This window comes from Prionailurus viverrinus, chromosome C1 (genome assembly GCF_022837055.1).
Source record: "Prionailurus viverrinus isolate Anna chromosome C1, UM_Priviv_1.0, whole genome shotgun sequence".
NCBI lineage: Eukaryota > Metazoa > Chordata > Mammalia > Carnivora > Felidae > Prionailurus > Prionailurus viverrinus.
In genome coordinates this window covers 185,351,314-185,377,512 of record NC_062568.1, presented here as the reverse complement: position 1 = coordinate 185,377,512, position 26,199 = coordinate 185,351,314, and the positions used below count along the sequence as shown (strand labels likewise).

The following is a 26,199-nucleotide window of genomic DNA, read 5'->3' as shown; positions in this document are numbered from 1 at the left end:
AAGATGATTAGGGGCGCCTGGCTGGTTCAGTCGGAAGAGCCAGTGACTCTTGATCTTGGGGTTGTGAGTTCGAGCCCCACACTGGGTGTAGAGATTACTTAAATATTTTAAAAACTGAAAGATGATTACCATTCCATTTAAACGAATGAATGTAGAAAATCATATTGCAAGTTCCAGCACCAAACACAGAGCAGCATTCAATCAGCGGAAGCTTAGTATTTTTATTAATAAAAGGAAACAGTATCTCAACACGATTTTTAAATCCATCTATATCAAAATAGGATGTTAATATGAGATACCAGATAAAAATCTCATATCACATATATTATACAAAAGGGATTTTATAGTAGATAGTTCTAGATATGGATAGAGAGATAAGAAAAAAATGTGGAAGGATACACTCCAAGATATTAATAGTTGTATATCTCTGGGTAATAGGATTATGGGTGCTTTTTTCTTTCTCAATATTGATTTTTTACATGTAAATGCAATAGCAAATGTTAAGTCATAATCGAGATAGTAAAAAACAGAGCAAAACTGTTATTCCAAAAAACCAGACAAATTGGAAATCTCTCCCAAAAGGCAGAGAAAATGGATTAAGAGCTAAAAATGATAAAGCGAGTGACAAGATTTGAGAATCAGAAAATGGATGTACAACCTAAGGCTTAGAGAGATTCTTAAGAGAGATATTGGAAGCTATCAGAAATTCTAGTCAAAGCAATAACTGAAAAAAAGTTTTCCCCAGGAATACCCAAAAAATGTGTGCAGATCACAAGTTTTACTATGTACCAGCCAAACTCAATGGAAAGAGTTCAATATTGGTCAAGTTTTATTTTCACTAGTAGGTGAAAGAATCACACACACACACACACACACACACACACACACACACACACGCTACTTACACAAGAATAAAAATCACCCTGGCCTCAGATTTCTCTGCAATACAACTGCCAGAAGACGGGGAAGTCGAGTCACAAAGCAATCACATCTCAGGTATGAAAAGGCTCAGAAACCACACGCACTTTCTTGAAGGATTGCGCGAAGGTGCACCCCAGCTGGGTGAAAGACAAGTAAAAGTAATTTTCGAGAGTGGGGATGGTGTAGCCTAAAAGGGGTGGAGGTCATCATTTACTCCTCTCTAGTCTAGACTCAGAAATGTGACCGCTCCGTGTTGACTAGTGACTTCTATCGTCCCTACGGTCTGACCCTAAGTGCTTCCTTGCTCTTCTCCGGGACCAGGAAACAGGGTGACCGATGCTGCAGGGATGGAGGCTGGGGGCTGGGGGCGGGGGGGGGGGGGAACAACACGACAGAACCCCTCTTTCTGAGACAGTAAAGGAGGAGAGACGACTCTGCCCTTCCTGCTGAAATTTTTAAAAAGGGACAGCAAAAGGTGGCGGGGCTCTCCGCTCTTTCCCGCGGGAGATGAGAGGCAGGGCAGCCGCGAGCTGGGTGCGGTGCCAGGCTCTCTGCGAGGTCGGGAGCAGGGGCGCCCACTGCCTCCCGCGGACTCCCGGAAACGCCCGCAACCGCTCTGGCCCGGCGGCACCGCGTCACCCGCGTCCTCAGTCCCTCCCCCGGGGCCCTCGGGCAGGGCTGGCCGTCTGCGGGGGGGTCCCCGCCGTCAGGGACGTCGGTGGGGGCCTCGCCTCCGGGGGAGACGCGGGGAGCCCGCTCTAAGCGGAGAGGGGCGCGGGCGGCCTTACCCCCGGGCCCGGTGGACACGGTGACCTGCGCGTAGGTGGCTCCCGCGGCGGCAGCCGGGCCCGACACGCCGTTGAGCGCCGCCACGCGCACGGTGTAGCGCGCCCCGGGCCGCAGGTGGAGCAGCGTGGCGGCGCGCTCCCGCAGCCCGGCCTGGCGCGGCACGAAGGCCACGCGCGGCCCGCACGGCTCGCACGCGCCCGCCGGGCCCTCGCGGCCGCAGCGCAGGCACAGCAGCGAGTACGTGACGTCCGAGCGGCCGCCCGAGTCGGCGGGCGGCAGCCAGCGCAGCCTCAGCGCCAGCGGCGAGCGGCTCAGGCTGTACTGCAGGTCCCGCGGCGCCGACGGCGGCCCTGGGGGGCGGGGCGAGCCGGGGCGGGGGGGGGGGGGAGGTTAGTGAGGGGGGGGCAGAAGGGGCGTGGAGGTGGGGGGGAGGGACTGGGGGGTAAGTGAGGCCATTGATGGGGGAGAGACGGAAGGGGGCGTGGGGGCCAGTGAGTGGGGGGAGGGCCAGGGAGGTGGGAGGAGGTTAGCGAGCGGACCGGGATGGGGTTGCGGGGCGCAGCGCTGAGTGTGAGGGGCGGGAGCCCCCCTCTGGCCGGGGCGCAGGGTGAGGTGAGTCCACTCCACGAGAAGCCGGCCTCATCCCAACGTCCTCTGGACTCTTGCCCTGGTTCTTCCCACCCAAGGCCCGGGCCCCATCCCCACCCCCGGCTCCCCTCCCTCCACCCCGCCGTCAGGGTCGTGAGCCCTTCCCACGCTCACCAGTGCGGAGCCCCCTGCCCTCAGCAACCCCTCCCCCACGCCTTTATTGACTCCCCCTCCCCCTCTGCGAACGCCTTCCGGAGGGGCACTCACGGGTGCAGGAGGCCGACGGCGGGTCGGTGGGCGAGCGCGCGTAGCTGTCCTGGCACACGCAGAACGTGGAGGCGTTTTCCAGGGCCCGGCTGTGCTCTGGGCACGGGGAGCAGAGCGGCCGGCGCGAGGACAACTTGTAAAACCCTGGGGGACAGGCTGCGGGGCGGAGCCACGTGAGGAGGGGTCTCCTCCACAGCGTGTCTCTCCCCCCACCTTCCTGCCTGCCCCATTAGGGTGACTTTAAGTCCGGGAACTGTGCCCGGAAGGGAGTCTCAGCTAGTCCAGTAACAGCCGCGTGGGATGGCAGCTCCCGACGCAACCCAGGGCTACCTAACCCTTAGCGAGCGCTTAATGTGTGCAGAACACTAACGTTTTACCTTTAGTAATTCGTTTAATCCTCCCAACAGTCTGTGAGGTGCGTCCTTTATCGTCATCTTTTTAAATGAGGGAATAAGGCTCAGAGAGGTTCAGTAACTCGCCCAATGACCCACAGCTAGTAAATGGTGGGATTCCAGCCCAAGCAGACAGCTTTCGGAGCCCGCACCATGCTGCCCTAATTAATGCCCACTGGAAGAAAATAAGCCAAACTCTCCAGTCTTGATGTGAGCCCAGAAGAGAGGTGCCTCCAAGGGGTATTTCACAGCTACCCAAGGACAGACACCCACACACTTACAGTGACACACACACTCACTGTTGTCAGAGCCCATCCTCCCACCACTACCATGGGGGGTTCGTGGCATCACAAATCCTCAACTGATGCACTTGGTTCCAGTTTGAAAGTGGAGCCAGCCAGGTGTGGGGGCTGGGGGCGGAGGGTGAGAGTAGACTGAAGGAAGGTGAAGTTTCTCTACTTTTGGTCTGGACACCCTCCCCAGTTACTTACTTTGCTTCTGTCACTTCTCCGGGCTCACCCAGAATGCAGGTTGTTAAGAGCACAGGCTCTTTATATCCGAACAACCTGGGTTTGTGCCTGGGTTGTTTACCACTTACTTGCTGTTGGCCTTGGGCAAATTGGTTGACCTCTCTGAGCCTCGGGTAGAATACCCACCTCAAAAAGGTTGTTGGAGGATTAACTGAGGTGAAGTGTAAGCCGCTTAGCCCGGCACAGACAACACGTACACAACAGTGGTAGTAATTACTGTTCTTCCGTCACAGGCCTGAAGTGGAAACGGCTGAACGCCCACTCGAAAAAATGTCTCACCAGCTGGGCCAGGTGGCAGGGAGGCAGTGGCTCCTGGCCCTCCTCTCAGCTTCTGGGTGGTTCTCACCTCCCTCCCTGCACCCACCAGGCCTTCTTGCTAGTTTAGCTGGTTCTGGAAGGCTGGCTGCTCTCCAACCCCAAGAAGACACACACAGTACAACAGAGGGGATGCAGACTAGCCCTCAGGAAGGATTTTCAGCCTGTCTGGGAGAAGAGGGGAGTAAGCTGCGGGTTTCTCGTTATCTGGAAGGCTTAGGCTTTGGAGGTTCCACCTTGCTGAGTCCTGGGCAACACAGCTTTGGGCAGGGCCTGTGAAGCTTCAGAGGCTTTGGAAATAATCTGTCTTCAGAGCAGAGCATGGCACTCACTAACATGGTGGGCTGGTGACCAACGGCAACCCCCGCTGGGACTCGGATGGCCTGGGTTCCAGTGTTAGCTCTGCCCCTTTCTATGCCTCTCTGGCCTCAAGAAACCATCAGTCAAGTGGGGATGATAACCTTGGCCTGCCCACCTCTGTTGTGAAGTCAGAGTGGAGATCTGTCGGCAGGATCTCCCAGCAGTAGGGAAAAGTACCAGAGGCTCCCTTTCTCTGCGTGTTTGGGACATCCACTGTCCCAGAGATGTGTGTCCCAATGGAGACCGAGGTGGTTATCTCTACTTTGACAGACTCTGTTTAGAGGAGGTTGGTGTGGAGGCTCAGACTCATGAGAGCCTCTTGACTGCGGGCCCCTCTCTGTCTTCATCAAGGTCAGAGGCAAATGTCAGAGATCACCTAGTTCAACTCCCGCTGGCCCGGTCCTCCCGCACCTTTCCTAGAAGTAGCCACAGTCTCTGCTCAGAAATGGGGAGCCCACCTTCTTCTGAAGCTGCCTCTGCTGAGAAAGGGCTTCCTTATATTGAGTCCATATAAGCCTCCCTGTCTGTAACCCCCCTCTCCTGCCACCCCACCACAGGGTCTCTGTGTGCCCGGGGGAGCCTTAGAGAATATTTGCTTGGGTCCCCCTGCTCCAGGGCACTCCCACAGAGATCGGAAGACTCAGGTTGTACACCCTGATCTCCCCCACCCCCCAAAACCCTAGTGACCGGGAGAGGGTAAATAAAAGAGAGAAACAAAAGGGAGAGAGAACATCTTGGTTCTATCCCCTCCACATCGGTCTACCTTTAGAGAAGGCTCTGTACTCAGCTGTAGAAGGCACTGGAAGGCCTTCACTTTCTGAACACAAACCTGAGCATTTCACTTCCCTTCTTAAAACCCGCCAGCACCTCCCCAGTGCCAACCACCCTACCCTTGCCACATTGAACTCTTCTTTTCACACCTCTGGCTCTTGTCCTGTAATGTCTCACAGCCCTTTTCCCTTGGCAAACTCCTATGTTTCTCCAGACCCCAGTTCAAAATAATAACTCCCTTAAAAAATAAAAATAAATGAAAAAATAAATAAGAAAGAGAAGAAACAGGGAAAAAAAAACACCTCGCTTATGAACCTCTCCCTGGCACCCTCCCCAGCTCCCCATTCCCCAAGGCAGAGATGATACCATTACAAGTGGCTTTTTGTCTGGTCTCAGCTTGAGTCAGAAGGAGGACTGGGTTCCTGAGCGTGTGTGTGTGTGTGTGTGTGTGTGTGTGTGTGAGATTGTGTATCCAAACCCCCTCCTCCAGACCCTGATCCATTCATTGGATGATTTTTTTTTTTTAGCATCTATGAGTCAGGTGCTCTGGAGCTAGGATCTAGAGACAGAGTGAATGAAACAGACCAGGGTCCTACTGTCCACTGGTGCAGATGCCTTCCTCCCACGTCACAAGGAGAAGAGAGGCTGTCAGTTGGTAAGTCCCTCAATGTCCGGCCGTCAAACCGGCGAACCTCCCTCCACACCCATCTTTCTTCTCCCCGTTCCTTCTAGACCTAGAGGAAAGGATGAGCCACCTCCTGTTGGAGGCCTCCAGCCCCTCCTCCTTCTCTCTGGGTCCTGCCCCCTTCTCCTCCTCCCAGACTATCTTCCATCACTCATATGGTTCCTACTTCTTACATTGCTCCTTCTCTACTGCTTCCTCCCGGTGACAGAACAGAGGAATGGAGCGGTAAAAGTGGTCCATTTGGGGTGCAGGCAGGAAGGGCACGATGTGCGGAGTATTAAAAAACAATGAAACTGACGAAAACATGGCCCGATCTTGATTAGCAACAAGTGTCAGCAATTCTAAGCCATGTCTGTAATAAAATACATCCCCCCTGGGGCAGACCACTCCCACCACCCCCTGCTTGGTGCCCCACTGGCTCCTTCCCTCAGCATATAAATAAACAAGGCTCCCATCTACAGTCAAAATCTCCTCTCAACCCAATGTCTTTCTCAAGATACCACCTCCCTCTCCTCCCCTTTCCAATCCAGCCTCCCAGAGACTTTGTGTGTGTTCCCTACTCTAGCTCCTCAACTTCCTTCATCCCCCAGCCTCCTGGCAGCCTGGTCTCTCTCTCTTTTACTCAACAGAAACTGCTTTGGCCAGGGCCACCGGGTGGACATTGTCCAAACCTCACCTTACCTGACTGCTCACCAACACTATAAGCCGTTCCCTCCTGGACCCCTCCGCCTCCCTTGGCTGCCAGAAATAACACTCTCCTAGATCTTCCCCAGCCTCTGATTCTCCCTCAAGGTCCTTTTTTATGGGCTTTGATTCTCCTACTCCCCCTTAAACCCTTAAATACCGCTGTTCTATGAGGCTTCATCATTGGCCTTCTTGCTTCTTACCTCGCCTTGGTCTGTCCCAACCGTACCCACAGCTTCAAGTAGTATCTCTCTCTCTCTCAATCTCTCTCTCTATCTCTCTGTTGCTGAGCTCCAGACTCACTTTCTAGCTACCTCCACTTGATGCATCCCAGACACCACAGATTCGGTGTCCATCGATGTCCTGTGATCTCTACCCCAGCAAATGATCCTCTGTCCATCCAATCCCCTAGAAGTAAATGAATCAAAAAGGACTCTTCTTTTCTCCTGTGTCACATGGTCACCAAGTGCTGTGGAGGCTGTCACATCCATCCTCATCTCTCAATGACCTCTGCTACCGTCTCACTTCAGACCATGCGTTCTTTCTCCTGGACTGTTGTCCCATCTTTCTTATTTTCTACCCCTTAATCCTTCCTTCCTCAATTCTTTCTTTGTAATTACGGCTTGAGTGATCTTTTGAAAATACAAATCTGAACATGTCAGACCCCTGCTTCAAAGCCTCCCCATTGGTCAACAGCATATAGTCTCAGCACTTTATCCTAAAGTTCAAGGCCCTTCATGATTTGTTCCTGCCCCTCTCCAGCCCCATCAGCCCTCACACCCCCAAATGCCCTCTGCCCCCAGCCCCAGTCATGCTACATTCCCTCCTGCCTCCATGCTTCTGCAGACAGTCTCTTAAGTCAGAATGCTTTTATTTGCCTGGAAGAAAGGCCTTCTCACTGTCTCTCTCCACGCTTAGATTTGGGTTCTCCCTTCTCCAGGCTTCCTCAATTCTCTGTTGATATGTATCACACCCTATGGTAACCACTCCTTCACTCAATACATTTCCATTGGGCACTTATCACATCCTGTTATGGATACTGGGGCTGCTAAAATGTGATACAACCATTGCCTGAAGTCAGTCACTAGTCCAGTGGTGGAAACACACACAAGTAGATCACTACATAGCATGGGGTAAGTGCAGAAACAGAGATTGCAGTCAACTGTACTTAATTTTTTTTAAGCAACAAGTAGAGATTGCAATGGGTGCTGGAGAACAGAAGTGGATCCTAACCCTACTTGGAGAGTTCAGGAAGGTTCGTGCCTCCAAGTCCCTTACTAATCCATAAGTTCCCACCAGGAAAGAGATGGTGACATTCATCTAAATGTATATAATAAACCCTCCCTACATGCGCTTGGCAAGTTCTCAACTCATATCGAATGGACAGTCGAACAAAGGAGTGACATTAAGTTGAGTCATTTCCTCCTCTGTCTTCCCACCTCTATATTAATCCCTCCATTGGATCACATATCACCTTGTGATTTTTCAATTTTTATGTTTTCCATCTATAGAGCTTCTGAAGAGTTGAGACTATCTCTGACTCATTTCTGTTGTCCTGGCACCCAGAAAAGGACGTGGCTTAGCAGAAGCCTCTCTTGATCTGTCTACACTAAGGGCACACATCCATACCCCATCTTTACCCTCAGTCCTCAGAGCCACAGATAGGGGAGAAAAGGAGAGGTCTGGCCCGGTGCCCACACAGACCTGAGAACCCAACAGAGCCCCCACATGAAGGGTCTCCCTCAGGGGGCACTTTGACTCACAGTTCTAAGAGTTGGGTGGGATCTTACTAGTCATCTAGCACAACCTCTCAGTCTTTCTCTCCAGCTCAAGAATCCCCCTGCCAGACTCTGACTTGCATATTATCAGTGACAGGGAGCTCACTATCATGTAAACAATCCCCCTAGTCCATAGCTAGTAGAGTTGGGCTGCTGTATCATTTTTCTTTATGCATACGGGAGGCAGCATGGCGTAATAGAAAGAAGTTGGCAGTTGCGCAAATCTGGTTCGAACCCTTGTTCCCCATTTACTAACTTTGCAAGCGAGGTGCTAATCTCTCTGAGCCTCCGTTTCCTCATCTGTGAAATAGGGATACTGGTGACTTACTTTATTGCCAAGAATAAATGAGACATCCTTTGCGAGGTGCTCATCATAGTGCCTGAAATATAAGCCCCTAATAACCCCTTATATGGAGTCAAATTCACCTCCTCGTAACTTCGTTCAGTGGTCCTGGCTGGACCCACTGGAAAGCTCCACAGAAGGTCAGGGCTCTGGGCTCCACAGCCCACAGCTGCTCCACTCCTCCTCCTGCCTCTTTGATCTATGGCACACTCTCTCCCAATTGCCACCTGCGCGCTACGCCCCCACGCCACGCCCCCTCGTCCGCTGAATACCTTCACAGATGTCACCACGTTCCTGGAATCCCGCACTGCAGCTGCAGCGGCCCACGGGCACCAGCCATTCACCATCAGCGCCACAGTGCATGCGCGGGGGGCTGCCGGGCTCCCCTTCTGAGTGCGCCACGCACGTTCCCGTCACCTCCACCAGCGTGGAGAAGGCACTCTCAGCTGCGGTGGCTGGGAACGCCGCCAGGCCCCGCACCGTCGCGCGGCACTGCTTGTAGTAGACGCGCACAGAGACCAGCGCAACGCATGCGCCCACGTCCTGAAAGGCCAGGTGGAAACCCCGCCGGCTGAGCGGACCGATCTCGCGCACCTCTGTGTTCAGCTTCATCTTGCGCTCTCCCAGGTCGCCCTGCGTGAAGCTCTCATCTGCAGCGATTGTATCGATCTTGCGGGGCCGGCTGCCACCTGGGCGGGGACGCCCGCGGCCCAGGTCAGCCTCTGTTTCCAGGTAGTAGACGTTGAAAGTCTCCTTGCAGGTGCCCGCGGCGCCCGGGATGCTGCTGCAGTCGCGCAGTGTGAACTGCAGCTCCACGAAGATGCGCTGCCCGCGGCCACGGCTGATCCAGCCAGTTTGCAACCAGTTGTCCTGGTTGGGCTCCAGCACGTTGCACACCTGGTATGTGCGGATCGGACGGTCATGCTCGTCCACGCCGCTGATCTCCTCCCACTGGGGAGGAGAACAAAGATGTGGGAAGCTCAGAGCCAAGGCGCCCCCAGGAGGTGAAGCCCCGGTGGTGTCTCAAGCTGAAAAACCCCTTCCCCATCATCTCGCATTCCACACACACCCCATCCCCCTGAAATTATAAGATGCAGAGCTGGGAGAAACGTTGGAGACAAAGAGTCCAACCCTTAATTTTATAGGTCGGGAAACTGAGGCTCCAGAAAGAGTGATTTGACTGGATATGAACATCGAATTAACAGCAGAGCTGGGAATGGTGTCTGAAGTCTCCCGGCTCTCCACCAGGTGCCCACACGGGGACCAGGCTGCAGTCATACAGCCACATCTGCCCACCCCCACCAAGTTTCTAAGCCACTTTCAGGATTTTAAATCTTGCTCCTTCTGTCAATCCATCAATCAGCAACACTGCTTGGAGGACCTGCTATGCGCAAGACACTGTCCAGCATTGGCTCAGCTAGATGACACATTTCTGTTGCTAGACACAGTCGGTTTTCCCCTCACTATCTCTCTTTTTTTTTTCTTTTCTTCTTAGACTGACTGAAGACTCAACGTTTTCTAATAGGCCACTCTGGCTTGAAGCCAGTGCCGCTGGAGATCACGTGCTCTGAGGAGCATTTTGATCTGCTGTAACCACAAAGAGCTAAAGGAATTGAGTCTCAGACCACCAGAAGATTCCTGGGAGAGGGAGAGAAAGGTTACACTTACCCCATTACTTGGCAGTGCAGTCCAGCCCAACTCAGCCTGGGAGGCTTTAGAATCCAGGAGGATGACTAGGGAGAGGAAGAACAGAGATGTCAGAAAGTCAGAAGGTCAGGAAGGTGGGAGGGACCCTTTTGTGAGTTCGTTGTAAACTTGCTGAGGGAGCAGAGACAAATTTTTCCCACCCCGTACCTTCCCATGAAGGCGTGGGGTGTGAGTAGCTTGAGTCCAGAAAGAGGTAGCCACAACAATTAGGCAAGGAGCCTGTAGCAGTTTCCTGTGGTTGCTGTAACAAATCATCACAAACTCTGTGGCTTCGAGTATCAATTACTTATTTATTCTCTTATAGTTCTGGAGGTCAGAAGTTGAAAATCAATTTCATTGGTCTAAAGTTGGGCTGTCAGCAGGACTGGTTCCATCTGTAGGTTCAGAGGGGAGAATCCATTTCCTTGAGGTTTTTCAGCTTCTAGTGGCCACCTGGATTCCTTGGCTTGTGGCATCCTCCTCCATCTTCAAAGTGCTTCACTCCAGTCCTTCTGTGATCAAGTTGCCTTCTCTCACTGACTCCTTCTGCTTCCCTCTTGTAAGGACCCTTGTGATTACATTGGGGGCCATCCAAATAATCCAGGATAATCTCCCCATCTCAGGATCCCTAACCACATCTGCAAAGTCTTTTGCATTTAGAATAAGATTGATTGGTTTTGGGGATGAATTAGGATGTGGACATATTTGGGGAGTCATTATTCAGCCTGCCAGAGTTCATGGAAGTACTCTTAAGATTGGCTCTAAGAAAGGAGTGGTGGTGTCAGTGAGCCCCCCTTTCCGCCTTCTAGGCTCCCTAAATTATGACTGCATGTCAAGAAGAGACAGAAAGTGAGCATATTAGAGGATTTCTGCATACATCCTGAATTCATTCATACTCAGGGGCTCATCTGAGGTCTGAAGCCACCAGGGATGGAAGAGACTAGAACCTTTTTAGTTTGACTCTTAGGGGCTCTGGGAAAAATGAGTGGACTCTGCCAGCAGCAGGTGAAATGAAAATTTCTTCTCTCCTGCTCTCCGTATCGGTCCCAAAGAAGCATTGGTCTGGATAGCACAGCAGCAGCTCAGAGACAGGAGCCCAGGCCATCTTGAAGTCTTGGAAGATTACAAATCTAGAGCTTAAGCAAGGGGGTGGGGCTCCAAGGTGAGGGTCTCTAAGAGGGTTGGCTCCAGAGGCATCAGCGACAGTAAGCAGGACCACCGACAGCTTCCTGATTTTGTTGTAACTGACAGCACATCGGAATTGCATATTGGCGTCAGAGATCCAGCGCCCCAACCCCCCGGTCAGCGCTTTAGATTCCAGCTCCTCAGGATTCTACACCTGGATATGACGCCTCTGGATTCAGTTGAGTGTACGGCTCCCCCAAATCCAGAGGCAAGGCGCGAGCCCTAGTACCGCAGGCAGCTCCAAGCCCAACAGCGCAGACCGCTTCGGGTAGTCTGCGCTCCAAATTCAGCACTGCGGACAGCTCCCTCGCCAGCACGTCGGGCTACTCCCGGACCCAGCCATCCCTCCCCTACCAGCGCTCCACCTCCTGCCTCGCGGTTCGGGCTCCATCCCGTCGTCCCGTACTTCGATCTCACCTCCACACCTCCCTGTCTCCTCTGCTCTCTTCATCTCCCTGCCCCCACACCTCCCACCTCCAATCGCTCAGCCTGTCCGTCTCACCGGCACCTGAACCGCCGCCTCTGGCTCTCACGATTCCTGGTCTCTTTCCTTCCCAGCCTTCCAGGTCTCCAGCCCGATCTCCTTAGCTACCTTTGCTTAGCTACCTTTTTCTCTGCCTCTTTAGTTCTTTGCTTCCCGCTGCCCGCTTGCCTCAAACCCCAATACAGACTCCAGTCTCTCTATACGATTCCTTCCCTCAGACCCCCAGTTCTCCAGCCTCCTATCTTTTGGCACTCCAAGCTCCAAGAACAGCCACCAGTTTGCTCACCTTCCTCGGCGATCCCGGGCCTCCCTGGTCCCAAAAGCAACGCCAGACAGAGCGGCATCAGGCAGACGAACAGGCGCAACGGATGTGGGCCCGCACCAGTCTCCATGGTCCGCAGACCGAGCTGTCAGTGCGGCGGCGGCTCAAGCCGCGCCAGCCCCAGCACCGCTGAGCAGTGCCCCCAGACCCTAGCTCCTTCTGGGGGCGGGATCTCGCTGGTTACCGTCATCAATGGGGACCAATCACTAGGCACCGCCGGGGGAAGTCCACCAATCCCCGCCAGCAGAGGGTGGAGGGGTGGAGTTTCATTGGCCAGGGGCGGAACGGCGAAATGGAGGGGGGAAGGAAGGGGTCCCGCCAATCTCCAAACGTGGGGGTGGGTAGCGCTGAACGCTGGTCTGGCTCCTGGGGAGGAGGATGAGCCGGCGACGAAGGTCCAGAGCGCAAAACCTTAGCCTCTCATTCCCGAGAAGTAGACAATGTGGGCGTGGCTTAAAGAGGGGCGAACCTCGGGGAGGCCGCGACACTTGCAGCCTCTGAGCTAGGCTGGAAGCTCCCTTGTTCCCAGGACTTTCAAGGGGTTTTGAAGCCTGATGTCCCGACCCCAAGCTCTAGGGAGCTCCTCTATCTACAAGCCCTTGGCTTCTTCCTGTGTCTGAGGCTCCTGGTGTCTTATGGCTCAATCCTGCCCTCTTCTCTCCCCGCCCTCCTCACACAACACACACACACACACACACACACACACACACACACACACACACCGGCAGGAGGAAGGGACTAAGGCTGACCCTGGGAGCTACTCTAGAAAGGAGAGCAAAGTGGGAGACGGAGTCCCACCCTACCAGCAGCGCTTCCGAGGTTGGGAAACCATGTGGACGCCAGGATGGGGCGGTGGTAAATTTTGCATGAACGATCGGTTCCTCAGGTTCCTGCTCTTGCTGCCAGGACACAGGCAGCACTCTGCACAACTACCCTTTTCCCCAGTCTGCTCAGAGCCTGGAGTCTCCCCCCGCCCCCCCCCCCCCCCCCCCGGCCTTGATAATCCCTCTCCGCCCATCCCAGGGGACTGGGAAGGAGCTCAGCGGCAGGGACTCCCAGGGGTCTGCGAAAGAGACGGAGCAATCCTCGCGGAGTTCAGCCAGCCCTGGGGAAGCTGCAAGGAAACGTGGAACACGACCTCTATCTAGTGAAGGTCATTTATGTGCAAGCTGAGGGTTTAAGGCGTTGGTGGTGGGAAGGGCTGGAGCCCTCCAGGACGAGGGAGGCGGCTATTGAGCGCCACCATCTGGGCTGAACTTGAGCAGAGAAAGCTCCACCCACCCTGTGGCTTTTCAAAGCTCTTTTCTTGGGGGACCCAACACCGCTCCTTTATGGTGGCTAAAGCAGCCTGAAGAACCCTTGAAAATGAATGAGTCGTGTATCCCCATGACCTGCCTGGCCTGAGTGTACATTTTGTGTGTGTGTATGTATATGCTCCTTACCTTTCAACCAACACTCCCTGAGTGCCATGCTCTGTGCTGAAAATATCTGGGTGAATCTCTGTCTCTGCTACAATCCATACCTCCTTGGGGGTAATGGATAATGAATAATGAAAATTGCTGGCATCGTAGACAACTGGCCACTTACAAGCCTCTGAGCTAGCCTGGAAGCTCCCTTCCTGTGTCGTGTGTGTGTGTGTGTGTGTGTGTGTGTGTGTGTGTGTGTGTATGTGTGTGCGCGCGCGCATGCGCATCTAGTATGTGTGTGTTTATGCACCCTTGCTCACAGACATACTTGCTGGACAGCAAGAAGGAGGAGTGGCTGGGAAGAGTTGGGATCCTTTGCCGGTAAAAAGAAAGGTCATCAGGAGGGGCTGAGGCTCAGACACCACAGGACACCGAAGCCCGCTGAGAAAGCAGAAGGAGGTGTGGCATCCAGCTGTTCTTAGATGCAGGTAGGGTCTTTGAAATCAGATCTCCCTGAAGAAGCGCTCTTACACCCCTACCTCCTTCCATCTTCATTCTTCTCACGCTCAATTTTCCCCTCCCCCTCCACCCCCAGCGTTGGGAGTTGGTATTTTTAGAAGCTGCTTAGAGACCCAGGACTCCTTTCATTTCAGAATGAGTCCTCACTCCACTACCCCTCACCCTTCTCTTCAAAACCGGGTCCCATCCCTTATGCAGTCTCTAAGGCGCCAGTCACAGCTTCTTACCTGCGCTCCAGGGACTTCAGCCCAGAGGTTCTGGCCCTGTATGCTAACACAAAATGCAGACTCCTTAGGAGCCTGGAAGGATCATTCAGGAGCCAAGCATATGGAGGAAATTATCTGGGGAAAGCCATACAGGATGCCCCAACAAACCCCTGGCTGTCCGGAGTCTGGTTCTCATCCTATCCCACCACATGCATCTGTAGCCTCCTTGGGGAAATTGCCAGATTGAGACCCTAGCAATGGGGGAAAGAAGAGGAAAAGAAGATTTGGAACAATCCTTCAGTCCTTTTCTTTCTTCCTCGGAACACTTCATTTATAATAAAACCAGGACGGAGATGCCTCAGTGTATAAGGATATATGCAAATCAGCAAGATCTTAAGAGTTCCTCCAAAGCGGACTCCACTCAACCAGGTGACTGCTGAATAGACACCTAAGTGAAGATATTCAAAAGGGCCTTAGAAGGAAACTAAGCTGTTTTACTGTGAACTTAAAGTGCTGGGGTCCAGTCAACCAAGGGCCAGGTTAGATTCTTCCCTGGAATAGCCAGTACAGGAGTGGGGTGGGGGTGGGGTTCTGGCATAGTGCTGAACTGTGAGCCCACCTGCCAGCTTCAGCCTGTAGAAAATTTTCTGTCCGTGGTGCTGAACCTACCAAAGTCTGGACCCTCCATTTTCAACTGGACCTGGGGCCTCTCTGCTGCCCTGCTCTAATCATCAGCCCAGGGCTCTCTGCCTTGTTCCTCCAGCCTATAACCCAGACCTAGCTATTTGCACCTCCAGAAGGTAAGCAGCCTTACTTCATGGAGTAAGAGTGGAGGAACCTGGCACCCATCTGGAAACTCCTGTTTTCTCCTCTGCTCCTCCCCAACCCCATATGAAGTGGGATAGAAGGGATGCTTCTCTCTACTTCTACCTTACTCTCTGCAGCATGATGGAAAGAACGCCTGTTGGAGCTGAGCAGCTTAATTCAACATCTAATTATTTATTAGAAGTGATCTTCCAGGAAGCCAATCCAACTTTACTGCAACTTCCATTTCCAAGTTACTGAAAGTTATACATCTAGGGGCTGAAAATTTGATCTCTTCCTTTTGCACAGATCCGGAAAGTACATTCATCCTGGCTAGACAGAGAAGGTCATCTCCTCCATGGAGAAGACTAAGATTGCTTCAGAGAATCAGGGCCAATCCCTCTCCTCAGGAAAGAGGACAAGGAAGGAGCAAAGAACAGTGGCAAGCCCTACTGCTCAAAGGGACATTTCCAATTTGTCTCTTCCCTCTTCCGGTCTATCTCCTACTCCCCAGCTTAAGAAAAATAAACATCCCCAAGGTGAATTATTTTCTAGGACAATAAATTCACAGGCAAAAATAAGATAGAAGTTATATACAAGTGTTTACATTGTATTTTTCTAAGATAAAGGAAATATAAAATATTGAATTCATTGACTTTGAAAATTAAGCAGCAAAAACCTTTCATTAATACAAATATTCAGACTTTATGATACTCTGCTTCCTCCTCTGTAAAATAAGAGTGAAAATACTTCAGAGTTATTGTGAGGTCAGAATATAATTTATATATATATATATATATATATTTATATATATTATATGTATACTATATATATATATATATATATATATATATATCCCAGCACATAGTACTTGGCACATAGTTCTGGTATGTTTTATTATTCAACTTCATGGTTAATTAAGGTGAAAAACAGAAAGAAAAAAGGAAAGGATAAAGAAAAGTTAGGCGGTAAGATAGGAAGAGAGAGAGATAAAATTAGAGAGACAGTCATAGAGGAAAAGACATAATGAAGGATAAAGAAGGAGACAGTTTGTTGAGATGAATGTGACTAGAAAGTACGAGAGCCTGAAAGAAATGTACTTGAAGAGACAGGAGTGTCATCAGGGCTGGCTGGCTGGCCAGCTGCCAAGTGCCCTCAGAGGTGACACTTACCTTGGTGAATTAATCATGGTCCAGGATCATAAACTTGACTTTAACAGCACTAAGAAAGAACCTATGTGTTGGAGGGTTGGAAAGTAGATCGTACTAACTCAGCTCCAATATTGCTATCTGATTCAAAGAACCAATGAATTAATATACAATGAGAAATGGAACTGCCAAGGAAGCCAGAATTCTCACATTACCATGTCCAGCAAATTCTTCCTTTGTAGGAAAATGTGCATAGGAAGCCAATTTATGACGCAAAGGCTGCTTTGAGAGTGTAGGGGGAGGCAGTTGGATGGTTTATATATTTGACGGCATCAGGCTCTGGTACCTTGTGCCTCCAAATTCCCAATAGGGATAAACCTGCCACTGGCACCTCAGTGACTGTATGAAGGGCCAGGGCTTGGAATGGGATCTATCAACATATGCTTCTCTGACTGTTTTTAAAATCCTAATTTTATTTCTGAAGAGCTCAATTTGAGATTGAAGCAGACCTTTTAAATTTAAATGACCAAAGTAATATAAACTGATAAAAAATTTTGTAAGTAAAAAGTAAAGATATCCATTAGTACTACCCTCATATAGTCCCATTTCAAATTTTAAACATGTTAATAGATTGATATGTACCCTTCCTGATATTTTCTATGCATACACACACACACACACACACACACACACACACACACCTTTACAGAAAATATATCTGTTAGTGAGGTAAATATTGTTGACTACTCAATACCTTTTCTCTTTTATATTTTTCATTGCTAAGAAATCCCCAGTTTTGTTCAGATGTTCATCTACTACAGTCCTTTGCTCAGAGAAGATGACCTTCTCTCCAAGTTCAGGGATGAATAAAGATTGTTATTGGTTAATCATTGTCATCCCATTCCATGTGTCAGGGTTAGCTTAGGCATGGGTATGTAACACAACCCTGGCATTCTGAATTAGAGATTCTGGAAAAGGTTTTCTCTCCTAATAGAAGGAATTGCCTAACAGGCAACATCCCACTTCTTCTCTGCATGTCATACCTGCAATTGACACCTGAAGTGGCTGCAACCATTTCAACATGATGAAGACAGAGATATCAACACTTTGGTAAGATTTTTCAGTTGTAGTAACTGGAAACCTAACTAAAATTGGCTTAAACAAAAATGGTATTTTATTAATTTTATTCACATTATTTTATCAGTGTAACTGAATGAGCTAGATCTGCATAGAACAACAACATTTTGCATTGGGATTGTTCTGGAGTTTTAGCTAATCACCAAACTTGGATTCTAAAAAGAAGTGCAATTGAAATCCTAGAACTAAAAAAATACAATAACTGTATGTAACAAAATGGGTGGATTTAACATAAGGTTAGACACAACTAATTCTAGGAGTAATAAGCTGAAAGATAGGTTAGTATAAAATATCCATACTGAAGTATGTAGAGAGAGAAGAGAATAGACAATATAGATAAGAGAGTAAGGGACATATGAGACATAGTTAATAAGCCTAAATACATGGAATTAGAAAGAGGAAAGAGAGAGGATGGGACAGAAGCAATATTTGAAGACATAGCAGTTGAAATTTTTCTAAAACTTATGAAAGACATTAAGACATATACTCAGGAAGTGTCATCAATCTCAAGCAGGATTAATGCAAAGAAAGCAATATCTAAACACCTCATAATAAAACTGCTGAAGACCAAAGATAATGACAAAAGAAAAAAAACCCTAAAAGCAATTAGAAAGAGAAAATATGCACGTTACCTTCAAAGGAAGAACATTATTAAGACTAGCAACTGACTCCCCAACATAAATGATAAAATCAAGGAAATGATGGAATAGCATCTTTAAGGTGTTGAAAGAAAATATGGTTAATCTAAAATTTTATACCCAGTGAAAATATCCTTCAAAAATGAAAGAGAGGCACCTGGATGGCTAGGTTGGTTAAGCATCTGACTCTTGGTTTCGGCTCAGGTCACGATCTCACGGTTCATGAGTTCTGAGCCCCACAGTGGGTTCTATGCTGACAGGGCAGAGCCTGCTTCGGATCCTCCCTCTCTCTCTCTGCCCCTCCCCTGTTTGCTCTCTTTCTGTCTCTCTCTCTCTCTCTCAAAATAAATAAATAAATAAATAAATAAATAAATAAATAAATTTTAAATGAAAGAAAAATACATGTTTTCAGACACTCAAAACCTGAGAAAAATTTTCATCCATAGGCCCTCACTAAAAGAAATACTAAAGGAAATTTTTCAAACAGAATGAAAATAAACCAAGGAAGCACAACATGCAGGAAGAAATAAAGAGCAACAGAAAGGGTAAATATATGGGTAAAAGTAAATGAACAATGACTGTATAAAGCAATAATATTTTGTGGAATTCTAAGCATATGTAAAATTAAACTGCACCACAGAAATGGTACACAGGGTAGCAGCAGGTGAATAGAGTTAAAGTATTTTAAGTTCCTTTCATTGTCCAGAAAATGGTAAAAGAATTAATTTATACTAAACTTTAACAAGTCAAGAATGCATGCTGTAATCACCATAGTAATCATGAAAGAATAGTTTAAAATATATATATATATATATATATATACACGTGTGTGTGTGTGTGTGTGTGTGTGTATATATATATATATATATATATATATAATTCATGCAGTAAAATAATGGAAAAATAAAAGGAGTCAAGGGATGCCTGGGTGACTCAGTTGATTAAGTGTCCAACTCTTGATTTCAGCTTAGGTCATGATTTCATGGTTCATGAGTTCAAGCCCTTCACTAGGACTGGGATCCCCTCGCAAAATAAATAAACTTTAAAAAATCCATCAAAAAAGGTTTAAAAGGTTAGAGGAAAAAGGAACATAGAACATGTGAGAGAAATATAAAATAAATACTACAATATCTTGAAACTCAAATATATAAATAGCAATTAAACCTAAGTGAACTAAATACCTCTTTTAAAGACCCAAATTGTCAAATTGGTTTTTAGAAAGAAACTCATTGCTGCTTTAAAAAAAATCTTATATATAAGAATTTGGATATGTTAAAGAAAACAGTTGTAAAAAACATGGTACAAAACAGTAACTAAAAGAAAATCAGTAAAGCAAAACTAATATTATACAAATTAGACTTCAAGGCAAGAAGCATTATTTAGATGCTGTATAATGGGGAAAATGTCAATAAACTAAGAAGATATAACAATTCTAAATTTGTATACACCTAATAACATAGTCTTAAAGTATATAAAAGCACATCACACCACAACTCCACATCTGCAGTATAAAAACTAAAATTCCTGGGAATCCAAGGAAGACATTTTGGGCAAAAGAATGAACATGGAAGGTAGTTCACTCAGTGTTATGAACACAGCATAGGAGTATCACTCGGTGTAATCAACTGCTGCTGCCACGACACATAAATCTCCCCATATTTCAATGACTTAATTCAACAAGTTTATTTTTAGCTTTCATTATATGTTCAGTGTGACTTAGTAGGGACTCTGCTCCATTCACAGTCCTCAAGGGGAAGAAATTGACAGAGGGTTGTTGACCCTGTAGAATCGGGAACATGGGATGGGGGAAGAGGGTGTTGTATGAGCCATGCAAATCCCTAACTATCTCAGCTCAAAAGTAACACAAGTCGCTTCTGCTTATGGGGACTCTGCTTATGCGTTGACTTGTGGGGCATCTGGGTGGCTCAGTCAGTTGAGCATTTGACTTCGGCTCAGGTCATGATTTCACAGGTGGTTGAATTGGAGCCCTGTGTTGGGCTCTATGCTGACAGCTTGGAGCCTGAAGCCTGCTTTGGATTCTGTGTCTCTCTCTGCCCCTCCCCCACTCTCTCTGTCCCTCCCCCACTCACACTCTGTCTCTCCCTCTCTCAAAAATAAATAAACATTAAAATAAAAAAAGATCACTGACTCGGGAGGCACCTGGGTGGCTCAGTCGGTTAAGCATCCAACTTCAGCTCAGGTCATGATCTCACTGTTCCAGAGTTCAAGGCCCTCATCGGGCTCTGTGCTGACAGCAAGAGCCTGGAGCCTGCTTCGGATTCTGTGTCTCCTTCTCTCTGAACCTCCCCTGCCCACGCTCTCTCTCTCTCTCAAAAATAAATAAACATTAAAAAAAAAAATCATTGTGACACCTGAGTGGTTCAGTCGGTTAAGTGTCCCATTTCAGCTCACGTCATGATCTCGAGGTTGGTGAGTTCGAACCCTGCATCGGGTTCTGTGTTGACAGCTTCGAGCCTGAAGCCTGCTTTGGATTCTGTGTGTCTCCCTCTCTCTCTGCCCCTCCCCTGCTTCCTCTCTCTCTCTCTCTTAAAAATAAACATTAAAAAGAAAGTCAAAAGCCATTTTGAATAATTGAACCCTTCTGCCAGATTGTCTAATGGCCATTTGTTTTCGGGCCTGCTTCCTCTAGGTCCTCCTCATTGTCTGGCACGGGTTCGGAAGTACTCATCCCCACAAAGTCATCTTCTGTTAATTCCTCTGGTGTGGTGTCTGGTAGCTCTTAAATTTCTCCAAGATCCATATCTTTAAGGCCTTCACCCCCCTCTACCCCTTTATTTTTTTGCAATCACAATCTCTTTCATGAGTTCCTTGATTGGCTCTCTTCGTAAATCTGGTGAAGTTATGCATAACATCTGGACACAGTTTTCTCCAGCAGGAATTTACTGTTTCGGGCTTGATGGCTTTCACAGCTTTTCTATAAAAGTGATGCATCTTCAGTAATTCTTCCAGACTTTCGTGACGTTCTCTCCATTGGGGTTCTGCCATAGCATTGACAAACCTTTCTGTGGGGTACCATGTGTAATGAGACTTAAAGGTCCTTATGACTCCCTGATCTGGAGGCTGAATTAGAGATGTTGTGTTTGGGGGCAAGTAGACCACTTGGACGCCTTTGTTATTGAACTCGCGGGCTTCTGGATGGCCAGGGGCATTGTCCAATATCAAAAGAACTTTAGGGATGCCTGGGTGGCTGAGTCGGTTGAGCATCTGACTCTTTTTTTTTTTTTTTTTTTTAATTTTTTTTTTTCAACGTTTATTTATTTTTGGGACAGAGAGAGACAGAGCATGAACAGGGGAGGGGCAGAGAGAGAGGGAGACAAGATTGGAAACAGGCTCCAGGCTCTGAGCCATCAGCCCAGAGCCCGACGCGGGGCTCGAACTCACGGACCGTGAGATCGTGACCTGGCTGAAGTCGGACGCTTAACCGACTGCGCCACCCAGGCGCCCCGAGCATCTGACTCTTGATTTTGGCTCAGGTCATGATCTTAGGGTCATGGGATTGAGCCCTGTGTCAGGCTCTGCCTTGGGGCATGGAACCTGCCTAAGATTCTCTCTCTCCCTCTACCACTTGTTCTCTCTCAAAAAAAAAAAAAAAAAAAGAACATTAAAAGGCCATCCCTAATGGCAAGATACTTCCTGACTTTTTAGGAACAATGCATAGATGAAACCAATCCAAAAAAAGTGTTCTCATTGTCCAGACCTTCTTATTGTGCAACCAAAAGACTAGCAACCAGTGTTTAGGGGCTCAGGCAGTCCTGAACACACACCTGACTGCATTTGCACAAAGCAGTAGTGTTGGCCTATCCCTTTCTGCCTTCAGTCTTGGTGCTTGCTTCTCTTTATTACTAATAAATGTTCTTCATGGAATATTTTCCCCCCAAGAACCAGGCACTTTCATCTACATGGAACACCTGTTCAGACAGATATCCTTTCTTCTCAGTGGTTTTCTTAATGGCACCTGGGAACTTGTCTGCCACCTCATGGCTGGCAGAAATGGCTTCTCCTGTTATCCTGACATTTTTAAAGCCAAACCTCCTCCTAAAACTATCAAACCATCCTTTGCTGGCATTAAATTCTCCAACTTTCAATCCTTCATCTGCCTTTTGCTTCAAGTTGTGACAGAATGACTTCCCTTTTCTCAAATCGTATTAAGAGTCGATAGGTATAACTTTTTCATAGCAATCCTGCACCCACATAAACGCTGCATTTTCAATATGAGATAAAAAGGTATTTTGCAAAAAAAAAAATGCAAGGTTTTTGTGCTTGCTGGCATAGCTGCAGCGATTGCTTCACAAATTTCCTTTCCTTTTTTTTTTTTTTTTAACAATAGTACTTACAGTGGATTCATTTATCTTGAATTGGAGGGCAACCATAGCCGCAGACCTCAATCTATGGTACATATCAAGCAATTCAACTGGAACTGGGAGCACTTCCAGCACCACTAGTGGCATTTCATATGGGTCCCATGGTGACATTCAAAGTTTACGGTATTGCACTAAACACAAAAAATACACAAGAACCACGAAAGATCACTTTTTACTCCAATACCCAATTTGCTGGAAAGACCAACTGCTCACTCAGAGATGATGACCATCAATCACATGCTGCTTTTTAAAAACTGAAGCCTAGTTGATACACAGTGTTGCTTTCATTTCAGGTGTACAACAGAGCAATTCAACAACTCTATACTTACGCTGTAGTTACCCTCTTTCACCATACAACGCTATGACAGTACCATTGGCCATAGTCCCCATGCTGTACCTTTCATCCCTATGACTTATTCCTTCCATAACAGGAAGCCTGTATCTCCCACTCCCCTTCACCCATTTTCACTCATCCCCACACCTCTTTCTCCTCTGGCAACTACCATTGTCTGATCTGATTAAGCAGATACTAGCAATGCTTGAGCTCACCACAATAGCAACGGGAGGTAGCTCCAAAATTATTGTGGTAGTACAGCATGCACTAAATTTTAGGCAGTTATGATTTATACTGCACCTTTATCTTTGTCTGATTTCCCTGGTGTCACCTATGGTCTGTAAGTGTTTGTGTGAGTGAGTTTTGATAAGTTTTAACATTTGTAATAGATGTGTGTATATCTTATGGTAGTAGATGATAAATACACTAATATCTATGTATATTTTATGCATAGATGACACATCCAACTTTTCCTTAGTTTTTTGGAATGTCTATGCTACGCGGTTGTCTGTGAGTTTTTTTCAAATGGTCACAAATCTCCGAAAAGTTTTCCAATATATTTATTGGACAAAAAAAATCTATATAAGTGGACCCGCACAGTTCAAACCGTGTTGTTAAGGAGTCAACTGTACGTCCTCTATTGGTGTATGACACTATTTGAAAATTGTGTAAAAAATTATTTTTCAGGGCACCTGGTGGCTCAGTCAGTTAAGCGTCCAACTCTTGATCTCAGCTCAGGTCTTGATCTCAGGGTCGTGAGCTCAAGCCCTGTGTTGAGCTCCACACTGGGCATGAGCCTACTTAAAAAACAAAGTTTTTTTTTCCTACCTTCCCAATAATCTCTCTGTTGTTTTGTCTTTAAAATACAATTTATCCATTTCTCTCTTTTTGTGTGTCTGTTTCTGTCTTCATTTCTCTCCTTGGCTCTCTTCTTTCTCTTCTCTCCCAAATAGCACCTTCCTTAACTTATTCAAAACTCCTAGAAGAGGTCCTATGGTGATACAGGGTTAAAAGAAACAGCTGTAGGGGCACCTGGGTGGTTCAGTCGGTTAAGCATCCTACTTCAGCTCAGGTCATGATCTCACAGTTCGTGAGTTCAAGCCCCATATCCAGCTTGCTACTGTCAGTGAAGAGCCTGCTTCAGATCCTCTGTCCCCCTCTCTCTGCCCCTCCCCTGATCTCGCTCTCTCTCTTTCAAAAATAAATAAATATTTAAAAAAAGAAAGGAAGAGCTGTATCCTTTTACATAATGTGCCTTCGACTATAGACCATAGACAACTGTTCAAATGCAGTCTCTCACTCCTTACCCCCAAATATTTGTATCTATATTAATAAGGCCAGTAGGGGGAGGCTACATACTTCAACTGTGGCAAAAGTGGAAAACCAAACAATGAGTTAGGATACACCCTCAGATGAAGACAGTTTTGGAGCCCTCTGAGAAGAGAAATGGAGCCTACATACATCACTCTACAATAGGACACTGGTCAGGGACAACATCCAGAATATTGCAACTTAAAGGAACATCAGAGCTCCACTAGTCCACCTGCCCATTATACAGATGAAGCAACTGAGGCCCAGTGAGGGAAAGACATTTGCCTGGGTCAAGGAGGAAAACTGCAAATCTTAGACTAGAACCTAGGCATCCTGATTAAAAATTTCAAGCCTATTGGGGTGAAGGACTCAGTTGGTTAAGCATCTGACTTCAGGTCAGGTCATGATCTCACAGTTTGTGAGTTCGAGCTCCATGTTGGTCTCTGTGCTGACAGCTCAGAGCCTGGAGCCTGCTTCAGACTCTGTCTCCCCCCCCCTCTCTCTCTCTGCCCCTCCTCCTCTTCTCTCTCTCTCTCTCTCTCTCAAAATTAAATAAACATTACAAAGTTTTTTAAAAATTTTAAAGCCTATTTATTCAGTCAAAGTTGGTTGGACAGACAGTATGTTACTTGCTGTACTAACAAATTAGCACAAACTTGGCACCTTAAAAGAATACACATAATAATACATCACATATTCCATGGGTCAGTTCTGGGCGCAGCTTAGATGGGCCCTTTGCTCCAGGTCCCATAGCCTGTGATCAAGGTGCTGGCTAGCTGCATTCTCATCAACAACTCAACTAGGGAATAACTTGCTTGCAAGCTCATTCACATTGTTGACAGAATTAATTTCCTTGTGGTTGTAGGACTGAGGAGGCTGGCTTTTTTCCTGGCTCTTGGCTGGAGGCTGCCCATAGTTCCTTGTCATATGAACTTCCCAAAGTGGCTGGTCACTTCATCAAGCCAACAAGAATCTGTCCCTTCAAGCGTACCCAGTCCTTCTTTTAAGGATTTTTCATGATTAAGTCAGAATCATCTCACTTTTAATCTACTCAGATTCAACTGATCTGGGACCTTAACTTCATCTACAGAACTTCTCACTTGTGCTACATTCTACTGGTTAGAAGCAAGTCACAGGTCCCACCCACACTCAGGGGGAGGGGGTTTTAGAAGGGCACGCACACGAGGGAACAGGAATCCTGGGGACCATGTGAGGGTCCATCCGCCACAGACAAAAATATTTAAATATACTGAAGTGAAGGAGAGAGAAGTTATCAGGTGGATGCACATATCTCCCAAGAATGAATTGGACAAGCTGGTGGCAAATGAAGCAGGTCTGAGAGCTGCCAGATACAGAGGCAGCTGATTTCTCCTTAAAAAAAAAAAAAAAAAAAAAAAGTCTTTTCTTGCTCTCTTTTCCTCTTTCCTCCTGGGGTAAAATAATCTCTGGTTTATTTTATTTTATTTTTCATAGCATAGTGGCTGCGCTTTCCTTTTTGTAGACAGACTGCTCACTTCAGCCTCCTCACGGCATCTGCCCTTAAACTCTGGTCTCCCCAACACTCTGGCTTGTCGTGGTCCACATGGCCTGTCATGTCCACTCCAGCTTCTACTGTGTCCCTGAGTCTGCATGACCTTTCAGTTTACCTCCCAACAGCTAATTTTGGTTCATTCTTGGGGAGGAATCGAATTGTCTAGCTTGGGTCATATGTCTGCTTCTGGTCCAAACGCCATGGTCAATGGAACAAAATGGCCACTTTAGCAGGTGTGTGTGTGTGTGTGTGTGTGTGTGTCAGGACTTTGAACTTGATGTTCCCTCTGCCTGGAACTCTCTTCCTCCAAATGTCTGCATGGTTTCCTTTCTCTCCCTTCAGGTCATCCTTGCCAACCTTCAGGTCTTCCCTGATCAACCTACTAAAAATTACAAAACTTCTCCACCCTGGCATTCCTCCCCTAACCCTGGCTGGCTTTTCTCCACAGCACTTATCATCATCTGACCACTTTTATTCATTGATTGATAGACAACCTAATACGTGAACTGTGCGGAAGACAGTATTCACAGAATTGCTGTAGTTGTGTTGACAGTTTAGGAAAAACAACTAATGAAGATATCACAAACAAATCAAACAGGGAAAAGGGGAATGAGCTCCAGGAGAAATAAAAATTGTACAAGAAAGGAAGTGTAATTATAGTTCACATTTGGCTCAATAGTGAA

General features: G+C 47.7%; 1 protein-coding gene and 1 long non-coding RNA gene across 2 annotated transcripts in view; one reads left to right on the top strand and one right to left on the bottom strand.

The window, feature by feature from the left end:
• Positions 1–12,170, bottom strand: part of EPHA10 (EPH receptor A10) — a 38,988-nt gene extending 26,818 nt beyond the window's left edge. Inside the window, exons 1-5 of the mRNA XM_047873380.1 lie at positions 12,065–12,170; positions 10,092–10,156; positions 8,696–9,374; positions 2,566–2,721; positions 1,710–2,060 (exon numbers count right to left, since the gene is read on the bottom strand). Of these exons, the coding sequence (XP_047729336.1) occupies positions 1,710–2,060; positions 2,566–2,721; positions 8,696–9,374; positions 10,092–10,156; positions 12,065–12,170 (1,357 nt within the window). The remainder of the gene's footprint in view (positions 1–1,709; positions 2,061–2,565; positions 2,722–8,695; positions 9,375–10,091; positions 10,157–12,064) is intronic.
• On the top strand, positions 1,961–15,600 carry LOC125173812 (uncharacterized). Its single transcript, XR_007155159.1, has 4 exons — positions 1,961–2,037; positions 5,461–5,588; positions 13,829–13,994; positions 15,345–15,600. It is a non-coding gene; the product is annotated as an uncharacterized LOC125173812 (long non-coding RNA).
• Positions 15,601–26,199: the final 10,599 nt, after the last annotated feature.